The sequence below is a fragment of the Stegastes partitus genome, unplaced genomic scaffold, assembly GCF_000690725.1.
Source record: "Stegastes partitus isolate 25-593 unplaced genomic scaffold, Stegastes_partitus-1.0.2 Scaffold13, whole genome shotgun sequence".
Lineage (NCBI taxonomy): Eukaryota > Metazoa > Chordata > Actinopteri > Pomacentridae > Stegastes > Stegastes partitus.
Window position 1 is genome coordinate 999047 of NW_007577744.1, and position 18811 is coordinate 1017857.

General features: G+C 42.2%; 1 protein-coding gene across 1 annotated transcript in view; it reads left to right on the forward strand.

Annotated features, from left to right (window-relative positions):
* The window catches only part of arb2a (ARB2 cotranscriptional regulator A), a 172625-nt gene that overhangs the window by 104806 nt on the left and 49008 nt on the right, over positions 1-18811 (forward strand). The window contains exons 9-10 of the mRNA XM_008288648.1: positions 5650-5766; positions 12444-12528. Coding sequence (XP_008286870.1) covers positions 5650-5766; positions 12444-12528 — 202 coding nt within the window. The remainder of the gene's footprint in view (positions 1-5649; positions 5767-12443; positions 12529-18811) is intronic.

The following is an 18811-nucleotide window of genomic DNA, read 5'->3' on the forward strand; positions in this document are numbered from 1 at the left end:
ATGTGTAATTATATGTGATGATATGAGAAAAATCACTGCGAGAGCATGGGTCAGCGTTAATGTTTGTTTTCCCTTTGCCTAGCCCTTGCCACTGTCTTTGCAGAGTCTACACATGCTTTCAATGTGTACATGTTTGTGTGTGTTTGTGTTTGTGCCCCTCTTCCAATGTTGTTGTGTAGGGATTTACGGGGGTGTATGTGTTGTAGTGTGTCTGCGCCATGTGTTTTCAAACCTTCCGGTGTGCACCCACATGCATGTTTGTTTGTTTTTTCTGTGTTCGCCCTGGCTTCTCTGATGCTCTCCTCTTACTCTCTGGCAGCAACAGGACAGTTAATCAATCAAATATTTAAGCAGTGCTTCAGTGCTCAGTGGGTAGTCCTAGATTATCTGTGGCTGTTGGCAGTGCATGGCGCAGCCACATTATAAGCCTTGTCTCTGACTGGCATCGTCACGGGGTGCTTCTCTCTCTTTCTCTCTCTCTCTCTCTCAGACACACACACACACACACACACACACACACACACACACACTCCTCCTTCCCCTTGGCCTCTGCTCAGTCTTTGCTCACTCTCGCTAACACTCTACATTTTGTCCTCTTTTTCATTCTCACTTATTTTCTGTCATTCTCTCTATCCCTTGTTTTCCTTTCTCTTGTTTGCTGCTCTCTCTTTGCACACTCTCTCTATGTATAATTGTGGCTTTTCACATTGACTATCTGACAGTGAGCAAGGCCCCTTAAAGAGCTCTCATCTTTCTGTCTTTGCGTGGTTCTCTCTTTTCTCTCACTCTGCATTCTTTCTAGGGATGAGTCTGCCTGTCTCCCCACAGGGAACTCCATTGTGGATTACCATTCAGTTTTCGCCCAATTATCTAGTGGCTTTCGCTGCCTTTGACACATAATTATCAAAGGCCTAAATAATTGTCTTTATTATTGCCGGTGTTTAGATGTAGCGTCAGCGGAGCAGTCGTGAGCAAGGGAGCGTCACAGGGAGAGGAGAGAAATGAAGTATTTATCTCGACCAGAGATTAGCTTAGCATGCTGTTAAATGATGTCTCGTCGCTTATTTCAACTCCTCGTCCAGATAAATAAACATGATTAATATGCCCCGCTTCCCTCCTTCATACACACACCCATCGCATATCACATTCTACGTCAGTGGTGAAAATAAGATTATGCACAACAAAAAGTCTGGCAATTAGCTGGCTTTGTAGCAGGAAGCAGCTTAAACCGGTAAACACTGTACTTTGCTAAGGGCCATGTGAGAGGTCAGGTACAAGATACAGGGGTTAGAGAAAAGTCTGTGTGTATGTGTGTCTGCATGTGTTTGAGTGGCTCCAAATGCGTGGGGGTTGGCTATTTCATAGAGCTTGTGAAAAGCTGGATTTAGCAGAATTGTGCCAACCAGGGGGTCAGAATCTGTGATGTTTGTGTGTGTCTCTATAGCAACCGGGCCCTCTGCAGAGAAATCAGAAAAGAAATGGTTTATGAGGAGGAGAAAAAGAGGAGAGGGGTAAAAAAAAAAAAAAAAAAAAAAGAGGGAGAAGGATTTCATAGTTCATGCAGAGTTTGAATGTATGTGGGGTTGGGGGGTGAAGTCAAGTCTGCATCATCAGTTGTGACTCAGCTCTGTTATCATGGTTCACAGGAATGTAAATGTGATGTGTAGTTTCGCTCAAATTAAATCCAAAGCACAGTGAGGGAGTGTGTTTAAACACGGCACGGTCACAGAAATGTGTTAAAAAAAAAATTGTACATGTTTTTTTTTTTTTTTCTGGAACGCTAAATTGTGGTGTGAAAACAGCCTTGGTAATTTAACTGAATTAGACTTATAAGTCAGTTATGATGCACAAGATAAATGAAGAACATTAGGTTGGTGATAAACATTTCATCAAGGTAATCTTGTGGGTGTGAAGGCCGCCATTCAAGCAGAGTACTGCAGTTCAAACCCCTGTGATGGGATGCATCGCTCCTATTTAAGCTTAATCTTCTGCTTATGTTTTAGGAATAGAGTAAAAGCCCACTTGCTTCTGGGGCACTGATCTGATGCTGACCCTTTGGTGCGATCTGTCTCTGAAGTGGGCCAAGGGAAAAGAGAATTTCCTCATGGGGATTAATAAAGTATTTATAAATATTCTTTGTTGTGCACATCTGCCTGTCTGTCTCTCATCTGTCTTGCTTTATCTCCTTATTACTTTCTATTCCCTCCTAGCATACCACTTTTGATATCCGTTGAGCTTCTTATAGCCTTCTGCCTTTCTGCTCCTCTTATAATTTTTTACACACAAGCTCCACATGTCCAACACCCACCTGAACTTTAGTCTGCATATCCAGCTGCTTTAGCATTAAAAGAAAGGCCGGCAGAAAGGCGGAAAATGCCTCAGCATCTGTGTGTTGGTTTCAGTTCAACAAGTATTTCCACATGTTTCTCTTCCTTTTTCCCCCCTCTGATACAAGACTGATCACAACAGCTGGCTTGTTTCCTTGTTAAAGCTGCTGTCTGCAGTTACATAGTGAATTAGCACATTTAACATTCTGGATATACATGGCTAACACTGACTCACAGGGTAACATTGTGTAAAATGATGAGTGATATGATAAGACAGCTTACATTTATATCCACTTTGGGGTATGTGGCCTTGTGGAAACAACTGTTTGTAAGTCAACTATGAGTGTTACCCACCTAGAAGAAGATACAGACATGCTTAGATTATGCTTTCAACATGCAGCTAACCACAGTTGTCATTGTGGCTTGTAAAACATGGGACCCTGTGGGTGTCAAAATTACTGTGGTTGAGGCCACACGGCATACAGCATTCTCTCCTGGAGTCATTATTTGTCAACCTATTACCCCAACTGTTACCACAGCCAACTGTCTGTGTGTAGACATTGCGGCAATGAGGGCTGTCAGAATGAGTGATTGATATAGCCAGCGTTGGGAGATGGAGTTCTTTGGTCTTTAATCTTCGGTTGAGGCATCATAAGGAAAACAGACTTTGTTTGGTGAGAGTTCCTGATTTATTTTCCCTCCTCCTTTCAGCAAATATGAAACACTGTGTGAATATCTTTGAATAGTAAATTACAGAGAAAACTTGAGCCCAGCAGTTAGTTAAAGAAAGGCAGAGACAAAGTAGTTTTTCGTTCAATTACAAACTAGTAAAATTGAGTTAGGTGGAACCTGTTTTCGCCTGGCAAAAACAAAACATCTTGAGGTGCTGAATCTAATTGCTCCTGGATTTTCAACAGCCTTGTTATCCCCCCCCTTTTTTTTTTTTAAAGTTTTATCTATCTGCTTGATGAGACGGTCTGTCTACACAAGAATAATCACTCGTTTTCTAAATTGTCAAGTCCAGTATTTAGGTTCCACACTAATTCACCCAGCACCATCTATACCCAGCTTCTCTCCCACTTTACAAACTGTGCTTTTTTCTTTGCACATGCCTTAATCTGTGTGTAGCCACCATTCATTGGCTTCTACACCTATATGTACGTACATGCAGGCAAGCACACATGCTCCCTCTGTTTGTTTTTTTTGCTAATCTTGTTCTATCACTTCCATTTAGCCCCGTATCATCGTATACATCTCAAGTGGTACTGTGTTTTAAAAGTGGCATGTCAAAATACCTGAAGATAAACTTAAGAGACTGTCTTTACTGGCAAGTTGGTAAATGTTTGTAGAAAGTTTGTTTTAGCTGTGTTAAAGATTTAATGTATCTGTGATATGCAGTGAAGCATACCAATGTAAAACATGTTCAGGTTTTACATTTAATGGAAAAAAAAAAACATTTGAGTGGATGTTTTTAAAGAACATACAAAAGGCGCAAGCAGAGACTTGGAGATTGGAAAACATTTTCTGTCCAGGCTTGGGCAATGTTTTTTACTAGATTGAAGTCATGTGCTTAGGGTTTTCCACGGGCAGTCAGTCCACTGTCTGCTGTTTTCTGGCCTCTACTAGTAGCCCCCTTACTTAGGGACTGGCCCATTTGGCTAGCGCCAGAAAACAAGACCTTGACTGACATCTCCAGTTTTAAAAGGTTGACTTTGCTATCCCCATGGGCCCAGTTCTGCCAGAGGAAGGCTTTTCAACCAAGCGTGGATGAGGAGGGAGCACAGTGAGGAGTGTGTACTGGTGTGTATGTGATAGTATGATTTTGTGTGAGTGAGCAAATGTGTCTGTGCATACACGTGCACTGTATGTCATTTTTTGTGTCCGTCTTTACAGTTGTGCACTTTATCCTTTGTGTTTGTACCTCCCCTCTCAGTCTGCTGTGTTCTCCACTATGGTGAAGAAGCTCCAGTGGAAGCCTTATCAGCTGGATGATGTATGAGTCCTTAGTGCCTTAATAGATTCCATTTATCTCTATACACTCCCACTTTAATTTGGCTGGGCAGGGGAGGATGTATTCAAATGCCCACCGTCATTTTAATGTACAGCCAGCCAGAGCTGCTCTGTGTGATTGCTCCAGCATTAGTTAGACACAGATTCATACTCAAGTCCCACCCTAAACCCTCCATTCCCTCTGAAAACAGCTTTGTACTTGTGCCTCAGCCCAGATTTTTTTTTTTTTTTTATTGCACTTGGGCTTTTACAGGGCAATATTTATCCTGTTCTTACATGCAAGCACCAACTAATGCCTGATATTCCAATCCCTGCCTTAGCCTTAACCTTACCTAGATCTCCCACTGAAGCCCTAGCCTTATTCCTAGGCACCAAGCCATAAACACCAACACCAATTTAAGTTGTTCAGGGTGCTTCAAATATTTTTCCTTTCTCTAGACTTACACTTAAGTTGAAGCTTTAATGCTGGTAAAATTTGATCTGTATGACTTTAAAGTCATAGATTCGTAGGCAGTCACTAAACTTAGTGCTATTCTGCAGCACTGTGCTCATCCCCAGTCTACCCGTTTCTTTTCTACCTTCACTAAATGTATACAGTAAGTGATTGTTAACCTATTGTTGCAAGTCCTGTTCCCCTTTCTTCCCATTTTATCTTAAAGCGAAGCAGAGTGAAATGGCTTGTTCCCAAGGCCTGCCTATAGTACTCCTTGGGGTGGGACCAGCAGTGTGGGAAGTCTATTGTAGTGTGGTAACAAGTCCTTTGTGTGACATTTTCCTTGGCGTTGACATTCAGAGGGGAATAAGAAGACGGGCCTGCGAACGCCACATTCTCTGTGACATGTGAAGGGAAAGGGTATTAAGAATGGGGACCAAGGTATTTGAACGTGCGCAGGGAAGGACATTTGCACAGAACGTGACAAGGACACGCTATGGTGGAGCTGCGCTCTTTCATATTTCACTTTATAACATTATGCTATACAGCAGGTGGAATCTGTATCCTCCGGTTACAAAGCTGTCCACTGGGCCGTTGCTATCATAGAAGCAGGCTGACAGTGCATGTTGGACAGGGAATACATTTTTTATTTGACAAATATCTACTGACACAATTAGTATGTCATATTAAAATTTTTATTCACATCATACATTTTAAAATGCATAATTTGTTTTTCTAAAAAGGAGATGTCTCTTACAACGTGAGGTGTCTGTGGCATTCAAATGTTGTTTGTAACTGTTTTCTCCTCAGCAAAAGTGACTGTGTGATTAAGATGCTGGAAGGATGACTAACCCAAGTTTGATTTGCTTTTTCTGGCAGATGAATCAGAGAGAAATGCAAGTAAAGAACAGAGTGTGTGCGGTGGCTCTGACTGACTCTGCTCACAACATCTGGCTACAGGAGACCAGCAAAGGCACACAGGACTGGATGCAGCAGGTGAATTAACCAATACACACTCACATACCAAAGGCAAACAAAGACGCTGTCAAGTGTACAGAGGTCCATCCCTGAGCTCTCATCTCATCATGTAAATTCTCCTTTAGCAATGAGCCAAAGTCTCTCACATTTTGCTCCTCTCTAATTTCTCTCCACAAGCCTCATGACCTACACTGGCACCCCTGACTAACAGCCAGTCTTAGAAGTCATGGAGAACTATTGTTTGCATGTTGTTGTTGTTGTTGTTTTAATCCTCGTCCACTTTTTTTCTTCCTGGATGCATGTCAATGAAAAACCGTTAACCCTCGCTGTTGCATGTACTCGATATGTGTGTGGCTTGGCATGCATAGTACCTGTAGGCATCCGTGCATTTGTTCATATGTGCTTGTGCGTGAGAGTGTGAGATAAAATTCACGTGCACATGTGCATTTGTGTTAGCTTCATTTTAGCATTTGCCCTTTCTGGTGTGACCTCTGTGCCATATGCATCACCTGGGTTCACTCAGTATGCACATACAGATGAGGACGAGCCAAGACCAAAGCTGCTGGAGAGCCAGAGATGCAAATGTCAAGTGCTCACACACGCTCTCACACACAAAAACACACACAATCCCATACCATACCTTTATTTGTATTGCATTTTCTTTTATATCGTTTGCTTTAGTTTTTGCTATTTCTGTGATCTCCAATTCCGCGTGGATGAGGTTGGTGTGCTCAAGTGTGTCACTTGTCGGTGAATGTGTACGTATGTTAGTTTAAATGGTGGGGATTCAAGGTTGCACTGGCCCCCTTATCCTTGTTTGGCATTTCCTATTTTTGATTCATCTAAGGGATGTGTGGGACACCACATAATTGGAATGTTAAATGATTTTCTATTTGTGATGATTACCCAGAACAATAAATCTGAAATAACCTTCATTGTCCAGTCAGGGGAAGGGGACGGGCAAGGATTCACTCTTCTCTCATACTCATTAACCCACTGTCCTTTTTGGCTGAATTAAGAGAGGAGCCTGCCTAATTAAAAGGAAACAGTGGCACACCTATGCGTTGCTATGTCCTTCTCAATGATAAAACAACAAAAAAATGTTGGAGATGTCTACACCTAATGATTGTATACACTCTGCCTCTGTTCCTTACATTTTTAATCCTCGACTTTACCAATACAGTTTTGGGCCTGCAATTCTAAAAGAGGATTTGTTACTTGTTGCTAATTCCCAAACAAACATTTCATACGTTTTTCTAAGGGACCTTTAAATTCATTATGTTATTTTTTTTTCCACAATTGCAAAAACTGTTGATGTTGTTCTCGCCAACTTACTCATAAAAAAATTGGTGCTCACAGTGTTTTTAATACAAAGTGTTTGATCATTAGTTGCTCATGTATTGTTAGATGAAAATGGCTAATAGTGATACATGTTGCAGATCAGTGGTAAGTTTTGGATATCTTAACATCTGATTCCATTACCTCACTTCAAACAGTTGAGGCAGATGGCGATCTTCCCTGAGCCTGGTTCTGCCTGAGGCTTCTTCCTGTTTAAAGGGAATTTTTCCTCCCCACTGTCACCAAGTGCTTGCTGAATGGGAAAATGTTGGGTTTCTCTCAATAATACTGTAAGGTCTTGACCTCACCTGTGCAAAGAGCCCTGAGATGACACATGTTGTGATTTGGTGCTATTTTAAAAACATTTAGCTTCACTGATTGATACTGATGGGAGAAACTCAGTAAAATCTTGTCTTATATTTCAAAATTGCTCACTTCAGTTCAGTTGTATGACTTTAATTTAGTGTTTCATCACATTACTTTTTGCTGGGCGTGGATAGCAGGCTTCGTTAACAAGCCACAGGTCTGCATGAGGAATGAGTTGAATCCAAAATCTTTTTTTTATTTTTTTTTGGATGTTAGGCTTTGAATTGTCAACACTCACAGTTTACAACTGAGTGCACTTGTTGGTGCTGTGGAAAACCTATATACACAAGCCCACAGACAGGGAGGAGATGAATACAGTGCCCTTTTTTAAAGGACATCTATATCAGTAACCCATACACAGCTGGATTTTGAACATAAATAACACTTGCATTTCACACTAAGGTATGGGCACACATGGAGGGCAGCCTAGATGCTGTAGTAAATCACAGAGGGGCGCTAACACTGAACCTGAGTAATGCCCTGGGTGGTGTATAAATATGGGTGCCCATAGCAGTGGGTGCATGTGAGGTCGGGGCACCCCAGCCGCGCACTGCTCTGTTCTCGTCGGAGAGAGATAATTCCCTTCCTCCGGGGTTCAAGAGGTCACTGGACGGTGGGATGAAGCGATGAGAAGAGTAAAAGAGAGAAGATGGGATTTAGAGATCGGCCCCTACTGAGCCAGGTTATATAGACCAGATAGGTCAGACGAGGGGCAACTGACGTCACAGCGAGGAGATAAAATACAGAGTGAAGGTGAGAGAAAAGAAAAAGGAGAGGGAATAAGCAAAGGCAGTGATAGAAAGACTCACCCATTGACTGAGACAGAAAAAGAAATAGACAAAGAAATAAAGTATGAGAAACGTTCAATTATTTAAGCCCTGTTGACTGCCACTGAGAAAGCACCGGGTAGAGCTGTGGAAAAGAAAAACAAAAAGACAGGTACGATATGAATGGAGAGAATACAGATGGAAGAGAGGGGATGAAGAGATGTATGTGGAGATCCAGTAGATGAGTAGCATAGTGAGGAGAAGTGAGTGAGAGAGAGAAATCCGAATGATGGTGTACAGCTGGCAGCCTGTCACAGTCTCCAAGGTGTCTCCTGTCACTGTGCTGGCCTGCTGTCACACTCTAGTGGCCTGCCCAGAACGCACACACACACACACGCACACTCACACACACATACACATACAGACTACACTATGGTCATGAATAAACCATCCTAATCCATAGAGATTATACAGCAACTGGAGGAGGTGGGAGCGAGGCAGACACAGAGGAGTGTGAGCAAGAATTGATACTCAGGACTACTTTCTGAGAAGTTAGGTTGCGGGCTGTCATGTGTGTTATGGTTTAGGAGACTTTTGTGCACTTTGTAAAGAGTTTCTATCATGGGACTCAGTCTTGTGCGCTTTAAGAAATCAGACGTATTTTAATCGAATGGAGCCAGTTGTATGCAAATATATACAAACTAGTGTTTCATCTTTGTATTTGGAGCTGTATAACAGTTTCCTAGAAGCATCAGCATGACATCATTTCGTAGTGTATTTGATGCTTAAGTCACCTTTATCCACTTGTTTTATACTCAGTGTTTGCATTCTGATATTGAAAGGCTGTCGATGAATTTGGGCCAAATCTGAGTTCACAGCGTTTTCACTTTCATTTTACTACAGCTTTGGACAGTAGAGAGAATGAATTCCTTTGAGAGGCTTTGTGAGTGTATTCCTGTGACACTTCCTATGTATTACTATGTAGTAGATTGAACCTATGAAAAACATATTTGATCTTATGATCGCTCAATTAGAATACGCTGCCATCAGTTGAGTGCAGTGCTTTGTGTGTGCATGTGTTTTTGTTGTGTATATGAAAGCAGCGGGTTGGCTTCCACTCTGAATTGCAGAAGGCAACAGGTGGCGGCTCACACACACACACACACACACACACAGGCAAATACGCACATTCACTATGCACATAACAAGGAACGCTTAAAATAATTCACCCAGATAGAGGGGGCCTGTCACCTGCTTGTCATTTACACTCTCAGACCGGGCTCTTTGCCTGTTAGATAGCTGTAGCCTTAAACTCGCAACTTTAAAAGATCTTTTTTTTATTTTTGTGTCATCTTGGGGATCATGCCTTGTAACAAAGTGTGTTGCAGTCCATGTGCCTGGGTACATGTATGTGTCCATAAACAGCACAAATCTACACACAGAGAGAAACCCATGCATGGAGCAGCAGAGGTGGGGGGGGGAGTCAAATCTGTTTACATGTTTGTTTCTCTGTCGGCCTTTAGTTCAATGGCACCATTGATCGGTGAACGAGCTGCTTGAAGTGATGATGCTATGCGTCAGAGGCAGCCGATGTGATGTGGCATCCTTTTGTCATGTCGCCCTTCTCTAATCCCAGCCAGCAGGCCTTGCCTTTATGTGACTGCTGTTATGCCTGCGGTCTCCCACAGCACTGGGGCTTTGTGCTGTGTGTGTGTGCATTTATGCAAGAGTTTGTGTGCACATGTGTGTTGTTGCCTTGACAAATCTATTCAAACCTCAGCCTCCCTGCCTCCATTGGTGGTGATGGTGGAGGTGTAGGGGAGGGAGGAGGGCCCTTTGAAAGACTCCTCTCCTTCCCCTCTCTCCAGCCGCCTTCAGCCCACTGCTCCACAGCCCAGCTGACATCTTCCTCCAGACAGACTGAATGAATTAAAGGAGATACAATGAGACACTTGATGTAGCAGTCAAGGAGCCCCACAGCTTCTGTGCTGCTCTGCACCGCTCTGCCCTCAAGCCCAGGCTCAGAGGAGAGCACATCTAGGGCAAAGCAAAGGATCTAAAAATACACAATATGCCACTGTTTACCAAGATGACTTGTCATCTTCCCTCCAACACTAAACCCCCCAACCTCCTACCCTCCATCCCCTCTCATCTCTTTGCTGATCTTTCTTCAACCTTTTTGAGTCTTGTTATTCTGCGTCTCTTCCAACTGCTGGCACATTTGATTGACAGGGCTAAAGAAATTAAACATAGTTGAAGAGAATAAACTGGGCATTTCTACTATTTAAGAGTAGGTGGATTCAGTTTGTACTTTAGTTCATTTTCATTTTTTTGATTGGATATGAATGGATTACACATGAGGAGAACTTTATTATAATAACAAACCTTTTTGTACACATTTCCCAACTGAATTTGTTTACTTACTTGATGATATTTGCTATGGATTTGCATACATGTGCCAGATGTTTCATCATGATCATCTCTTGCAATAAATTTCTATATGTCTCTATAAGCTTACAGTAAATAAATCACTGCTGCGCAGCAGAAGATGTAGTAAATGTCAAGCAGACAGTAACATAAGACATTTGCGTTGACATATCTGCAGATACTTGTGTCAACAAAAAAACAAGCCCCAAGAGGGGCTCAAATAGGCATCAGATATGTTCAATGTCTCTCTGTTCATGTTCATATTCATACAGAAAAACAGTGAGCTCTCATACACTAGCACACAACATATTTGCCACTATTCATACCTACCATTACACCTAAAAGTGTGTCTTTGTGAGAAGGGGGTAACTTGAGGCATGATAGCAGGAGCAGAAGTGTGAAGCGACCCTGGATTTTTGTGTGTATGTAGAAGTGGTTCAAGTGGGAGATGTTTCATAGATTTGTTTATCCAGCGAGTTCTCTTTCAGGGCCTTGGGAGTCAGGGTCGCTGAGAGCAAAAATGTCAAAGCACGTGTGCATTTGTGTGTGTATTTGAGTCTGACGGGTTCCCGACGCCACACATCTTCTTGGGAGACCCCCCGAAATGCAGTCACTGACCCACACACACAAGCACACATGCACACACAAGCATGCACAACGCGGTAATGGCTGTCAGGGGGCCAGGGTGAAAGTAAACAAGGGCAGATAAGCAGTGATTCAGAAGGACGCCAGCTGCACATTCTAATCTCTTTACATTTTCTCTTTCTTCTATTGAACTTTTATCTTATCTGGGGGAACGTCTTCTCTAAGCATTCCTTCTCAGCCTCCCTCTGTCTCTTTCTCCCTTTTCCCTTGTTTTTGTACTAACCTTAAAAGCCACAGCATACCAATCCACATTGCACAGTCAAAAGGGAAAACACTCTTTGATGTGTTGTCATCTGCTGACCCAGAGACTGAAAACTCCAAGCACTGAAAAAGTTGCTTTGTTCTAAGGCATTGATACACTTCATTAATGGTACATCATGGCTTAAACCGTATATGTCTGAAATAACCTACAGTGGTAGGTAGAAAGAGGGGTTGCCACACAGGCAGGGAGATGAAGACAGCAAAAACAGATAAAGAGGTCTTCTCCTCTTTCTGACAGTAGAGTTGTCAACCACAGGGGGTTTGAGAGGAGTAGGGGTGTTTGCAGAGGGTTATGGGTCAGCAAGCTGGGCAGACACCCTCCCCCAGGGCACCCACTGATCCACCATGGTAGAAGGCCTCAGCTCTCCACCACAAACAAACGCCAAGCTGTCTGAGCAACATGTCACATAGCTTTTAATTGCTTGTTCCTGTCTCTCTCTCCTTCTCTTCCCCCACCTTGCTCATCTATACACACACCTCTTTCTTGCTAACTGTCTCTCCCCACCTGTCCTCCTTTTCTTTGTCTCTCTTTCTTTTCTGTTTTCACTCTTTTCCCCCCCTCTGTCTGTGTCCATGTGCCTGTCTTTGTTTCTTTCTAATATCTCTTTAAATGTGATTTCATATTGTACTCAACAACAACACTGAACACATACATTCTATATGAAATCCATTTCATTGTTGTGTTTTCATGTTGTATTTTTCTTTGTTTGTGGGAGTAATTGTGGAGGTTGCTGGATGCCACATATTAATTTCCTGTATGCACACCCTTCACATGCTATAAGCAGTCTATGTGGAATCCATTTACATGTTTTCTAGGTGTAACATATATCGAAAAGGAGAAGTCTGCCTTCACAATTTTCAATTGTAATTTTTTTTTTTTCCCCCTGACAGCACTGTTGTAACTGGGTATCGAGTCCAGAGCCCTTGGACACACCGCTGGATCCCATGCTGCCAGATTGCCCCAGAGTCTCTGCAGGTATTAAACAAAATAAAATTATTTGATTTCTGTCATTGAAGCATTACATGGATTGCATTCCGTTTCCAAATCCAAAAAAAAAATGTGTAGGGAATTTAATTTTACTCAAGATAGTTGAAAAATAAAGTAATGGTACACAAGCTGTAGGTCAATTCAGAGTTTCACTTCTCAAGCAACAGGCAGTGCGTCAGCCTTGGAGAAGTGTTTTTTTTATGGGCAGAGAGTTGCATTGTAAGTAGTGTAGTGAGCAGTAGTAAGAAACTGCTCACAAGCAGTAATATAATAATAACTGGAACAATTATAACTAAAATACAGGTACTTCAACAAATCCGTGATTACAGGTCCCTTACATGTAGCATGAAATAATTAGTGATTTTCTATCTTCTAAAAGAAAAAATATCAAGTTTAGATGTTTTTGTCTTGAATGCTTTATTCCTGGGTGGATCCATTGTATCCAGCTTGAGACTGTTATAAAGGTGGTGCCAGTGCAGGTGAGTGAAATTATTTTTGAGAAACAGCAAAACTCTGTCAAAAATGACAGACGTGCTAATTACGAATACATTCCTCGGTATTTGTTGTACTCCGGTGTGTGTTCAGCAGTGGCTTATAGCAGTCTACATGTGCAGATTATCAGAGTTCAACCAGTGCAGTGTGCTGTGTGTGTTGACAGTATTTGTTCTTGTGTGTGTGCATCCACATGCTTCTGGGTACTGGGCAGATTGTAGGTCTTAGTAGGGCTGATTGAGAAGGATCACTGTCAAAGAAACTGAGAAACGGAAGCAGTGTCAGATTATCTTGAAACACAAATACACAGAGGTTGCCTCACACACATTTTAGAAATGTACTGTTTGAGTTCATTTCTATTTTTGTCTTCTTTGTCACACCCGCTCCCTCTTTCTTTTTCATCATCCACTCTGTCTCCTATATTCATTAATCCTTTCCTGTGGTGTTTGGCTTCCTGTCCTTGTGCCCTCTCTGTGGTTGACTGGCCTTGATGATGTCACGTCCATCATGAGAATGTGTCCTTAATGTAGGATTAGGGATGAAAGCTGTAATCCTCAACATGAGCGTTGATAAGAGATGATGATTGCAGCGTTGTTTGAAGAGTGACACACATGCAGGCACACACGCACAGGCACTCACACAGAGAAACAAAAGGAAAGTCCTGCCTTATACAGGACACAGTATATCTGTCATAAGTATTTAAAACACCTGTTTTTACTCTGTGTGTGTGTTTAAGCATTGATTGTTACTTTAGAACGCAGACATCCTCGTCTCCTCTCTCATTTCCATCATCGCTCAGGAGGTCTTGCTTGGTGATTTTATTCAAGTCAAAGCTCCTCACTGACAGCATGGTGAATGTATAGGTCATCTTGCACATGATCCACATGTCACTGAATACATCTCTCGCACTCCTATCTCATCTCGTCCACTAAAACACCATGTTCCACATGGAGCTGTGTGGGTGGGTGGCCTTAACATCTACCAGTGAATCAACTCCTCGAAATGTCATCTATCCTTTAATACAAAACCCATGCTGTATTTCATGTTCAAATGTCAGTTTCTTACTTTGATAATGTATGACTCTCCTCAGTGACTGCTGTCATTCAGAAGACAGCAGTGATCGGGCCAAAATATTGAGGTCACCTTTTTGAAACTTTTGGCATGCCCAACATTGTCCAGACACAGACCTGTTTGACACAGTGTCCATCCATATGTATGCACTATTGACTTGTGCTCCATTGACTTTTGCTACTTTAACTAAGCTGAAAAGATCTGGGTCTCTAGCCTGTTAACAGAGCTGCCAACTTGGCTTGTCTCTGGTCTTTTGGTGGCAGCTTCTGATGTCAAAGGTTGACTCAGTCATCTTTGTGTCCTTGGCAGCCTGGCAGGTTCACAAGCAGCAGCCATTGTGGTGAGAGTCACAGCAGAGCAACAGAGGTGACGAGGTTGAGAGAAGGTTGAGGGAAGGCTGTCAAGGCATCGTGGCCCAGCACTTCAATCAATACACATACAGCTCCAAACAGTCACCTTTTCTCCTACCATGACTGCTGTTGTCTGGGTTGCTGCGGTATGGGTGTGTGTGTGTGTGTGTGTGGGTGGGTGGGTGTTAGCAATCGGGGCTGGAGATAAAGCCTCTCAGTTACAGAAAACAGACCGGCGAATCCTTGTTGTCATGCATGCACGTGCACATGCACATATGCAAAGACACACATCACAATGTGAACCGCTGCTCTTGTGTGGAGCCAGACTCAGCCAGGCCCGGGGCAACTCGGCTGCTGTGGAGAATGGCATACGATCAGACACACACAACACACATACACACTCACACATACACATACACATACACATACACACACAAAGATGTCTGAAGGCTAGCAAAGTATTGGATGTGTTTTGGTCAGGCAACATGATGGGAAAATGGGTTGAAGTATGAGTTTTGCTGTTGCTCTTTTGCCGTCTCTCCGTCTGTTCTTCCTTTTCTTTTTACTCTTCTCTGTTTCGGAGTTTCTCTATACATCAGCCTCTTCCCTCCTCCGCCTGCGTCCTGCCTCCCTGTGTGTGCAGTGATGATATGATGATTGTGTTCACCATGCTGGTAGACTCTTGGCAGAAGGGGGTAAGGAGAAGTGGGGGCAGAGCTTGTCTGCTATTTTTAATCATCTGTGAAGCAATGTATACCAGCACACGGCTCTCTGACGGGCCTGGAAGGACTTCGAGAGGGAGGGAAAATAATGCGATGCGGGGGTGTCCACTAACATCTCCATTTCTTGTTTAAATGTGTTAAAAACCTGGATTCATTCCCTTCCCATTTGACTGATTAGCTTCCCTCCTTTCATTTTTAACTTTTTTTGGTCTTAATCTTTTTGTTTTTATTCCACTCTTTTTTTCCGTCTTGCAAAAGGAATTTGTTCCCCCAAGAAGGTCATTGCTCTGGCGTTTGGCAGCGGCCTGGCACACTAGCAGAATTTTATCAGTTAGCAGCACGCTGAACACAGGCTAAATATGCAGATAAAGTGGAACCAATCTCCTGCTGGAAAAGCTCTCTTTGCGTGTGTGTGTGTGTGTGTGTGTGTGTGTGTGTGTGTGTGTCGCAATAGGTGCAAGGCTGACACAAATAAGTTAGGGAGTTGGGTGCCGAGGCCTTCCCAGAATGTAATCATTTTAAACCTACTCTGCTGTTCAGATGCCAAGAGACGAGTGAAACGTAAAATGTGAGAGAATGAGAGTGACAAGAAATAGATGGATGGAAAGAGAGCAAAAACAGTACAGTGCCCCGTGTAAAGGATCTTCTGTTTTTGTTGCTTAGTTTATTGACTTTTTCTCCGGTGAGATGGATGATCGCTTGTTTGATCAGTAAGGCTGCTCTTTCAAAGGTGGGAAAACCCCTTTGCTAATAGCACACACGCATACATAAGCACACACACATTCACACACAACTTCCTCTTGGGTGATTACTCATTGTCCAAGCTGATTATTAATTACAAAGGGAGAGCTCTCTGAAGGTAAACACTGATTAATGGCTAACAAAAGTAAGTTAATGTCTTACCTGTACTTTAATTACCAACCCTGCTCTCATACAAGCATCCCAGCACAAAGCTGTAATTAACCGTAATGGACTGCAGAAAGGGACTCACTTTCATTTCCTTTTACAACATATATATATGCTAGTGTGTGTCATCTTTTGATATGTGCACCTTTATGGCTTTTCTGCTATTTTTTCCATAATTGCAAGTGAGGATTTTGTCGAAAGAATTTCTTGAATTTTATATCTTGAATGAAAATAGCAGGCAGTGGGCTGAAAAGTGATGCAATATTGTCATAGAAATGAGAAATGATTTTTGTGCAATGACATGGGAGGTCAATTTGCCTTTCTACTTTACCTAAGGCCCATACGTCTGAGAGTTGGTAATGTTCGAAGACACCACAGAGACACAAAAGAGTGCCTTGAAATATAAGCAGCCAGGCTGACACGCTCACTGTCATGCTTTTATTGCGAATGAGCTCGATCCCGCTGTAAGTTTGACTTGACTGTAACCCTCACCTCCCTGATCCACGCATTGCTGACCGTGAAGCGCCACTAGCTGTCTGCACTTGTTCACCACACACACACACATACACACACACACACACACACACTGTCTGATTGATGTTTGTGTGACTTAATTCTTCGAGAGGAAACCCAGGCCCACTCATAACCTCACCCCCTCCAACCAGTGTTTTTTCAGCTTGGCAAGGTGGAAGTCCGCTGCCTCGGTTAGAGATCACATGCAAATGTGTGTGTTTGTGTCTGTGTTTTCACATATGTATTTTAGTGTTTTCTTAGCCTGACCGGCACACGTTGTGCAAGTGTTGCAGGAAATAGACAGGTAAACTCTGGTGAACCGGATCCTCACCTCTGACCTGGATTCACTGAGGCTGGATCAGGCTATTGTCTGGGTCGCATTTGGGACAGATCATATCACAATGATGTGGAAAATGCTGATGCCAAGTACTCTGGAATTGGTGTGTCCGTAAGAAAGTAGTAATAAAGTCCCACTAATATGTGAGAAAAAAGAACAATATGGTTTGACTTGTGATCATATCTTAAATTCAAGCAACTTTTTAGCCCCAAAACTACAGTAACAAATGCACTTTACAGGGCGATGATTCACTGAATGCAGAAGTGGACAATGTGATGAGAAAGGGAGAGCATATCAGCAGTTCAGAGCCTTTCTGTCTTTTCCCCTTTTCCCCTCTTATGGAGTTGTCTGATTTGTGTTGTGGAGACTCTGAGGGACAGGTTTAGTTGCAGTAGCTTTATGCCGTGACATCACCTGGGGAACTCTGTCTTCAGCAGCTTCAAGTTTCTTCAGCAAGAACAAAACAAACTCTTTCTTGACCCTGGGAAAAAATGGAGAGCTTAGGTGTTTTATTTATTTTATTTTATTTTTTGTATTCTCTTCGAAACATACTCTGAATTGAAAAGTGAAAGTTTCAGAACCAGAGGCAAAGATTTAAGCTGTGTTCGATTTGAAAAATACAAATATTGCACAATTGTAAAAAAAAAAAAAAAAAAAAGGAAACATCAAGCTGAAGGTTAAGACAGCATTTTTCTGTGTGAATCAAACTCTGTCAACTTCGGAAAAAGCGGTAAAACCATTTGAACAGGCTTACAAATACAGTACAATGATAAGAATAGGATAAAAAAAACTGTTGAGCCATACAAAGCTGTTGTTTAGATGGTTTGTGTTGATGTTCTGTCTTACAGGCAATTAAGACTAGATCTGGGACATTCGTGGTATGTCACTGCTGAGGGAAAAGAAGTTTGTTTAATCCTGAAATGAGCGTTTTATGGCCAACTGGTCAAAAGGGTATGTAATGTAGCTATCATTCTAAAAGCAGCAGTAGAGAACTTCTACATTTTGTTTTTACTAGTTTGGACAATAAGCATGGAGTTCCTATTTCTTCTTCTTACATAGATGTCTGTCATACCTTATGTCAGCATCAACAACAAGCCAATCCCAACCTGCATATGCTTTATAAAGCAAAGGAGGCTAAACTCCACTGACTCACCAGTAGGTCAGTCATTATAAATATTTGCCAAACCTTGTTCAAAGCCACTATATTTTACACCTTATTCCCAACTTCCAAAATAGAATCTGTGGGGAAAATGTGTATAGAACAAGGCAGGAGAACTGTAATATATACCTGTATTCGACAGAACGGTGTAGCCATGGAGGAAAGAGGCTCAGGAGGAATAAGAGGGAGCCGTGAATATGTAGGATCTAAGGGAAAACATGCACTGTTGTAAAACTAAACTAAGCCAGAAAGCAGTTCATGTTGTTTGAATGTTGATGCCACTTCAGTTTTGGTGGTCTATATTTTTGACACGGGTGCCAGAGTAGTGAATAAAGAGAACATGAGTTGGAAAACATACAGGTTTTTTTTAAAATGGTGAAGTACCCGTGAAACAGAACTCCGAGAGCGCCAGACTCTTTTGTGGAAATATGTATTGCAATGTATTTAACTCTCAGCTGCCTTGGCTGGAGTGGTGCCTTGGCTCATTATCAAGAGCCTGGTGTATAGGAGATAAACAGAGGATATGAGCGAAGGAGAGTGGTAAATATACAAACTATCTTCCCTCTTTGCTTTTGTTTTCTTTAACTTTTGTTTTTGTTTCTATGGATTTTCTGATATCTGAGTGAAACATTTCAGGTACGAAAACCTTGAAGGTCTCTTCACTAAATTTTTTCAAGTTTTTGTGTGCTTAAATGTGATTTATTTATTTATTTTGTTTTTA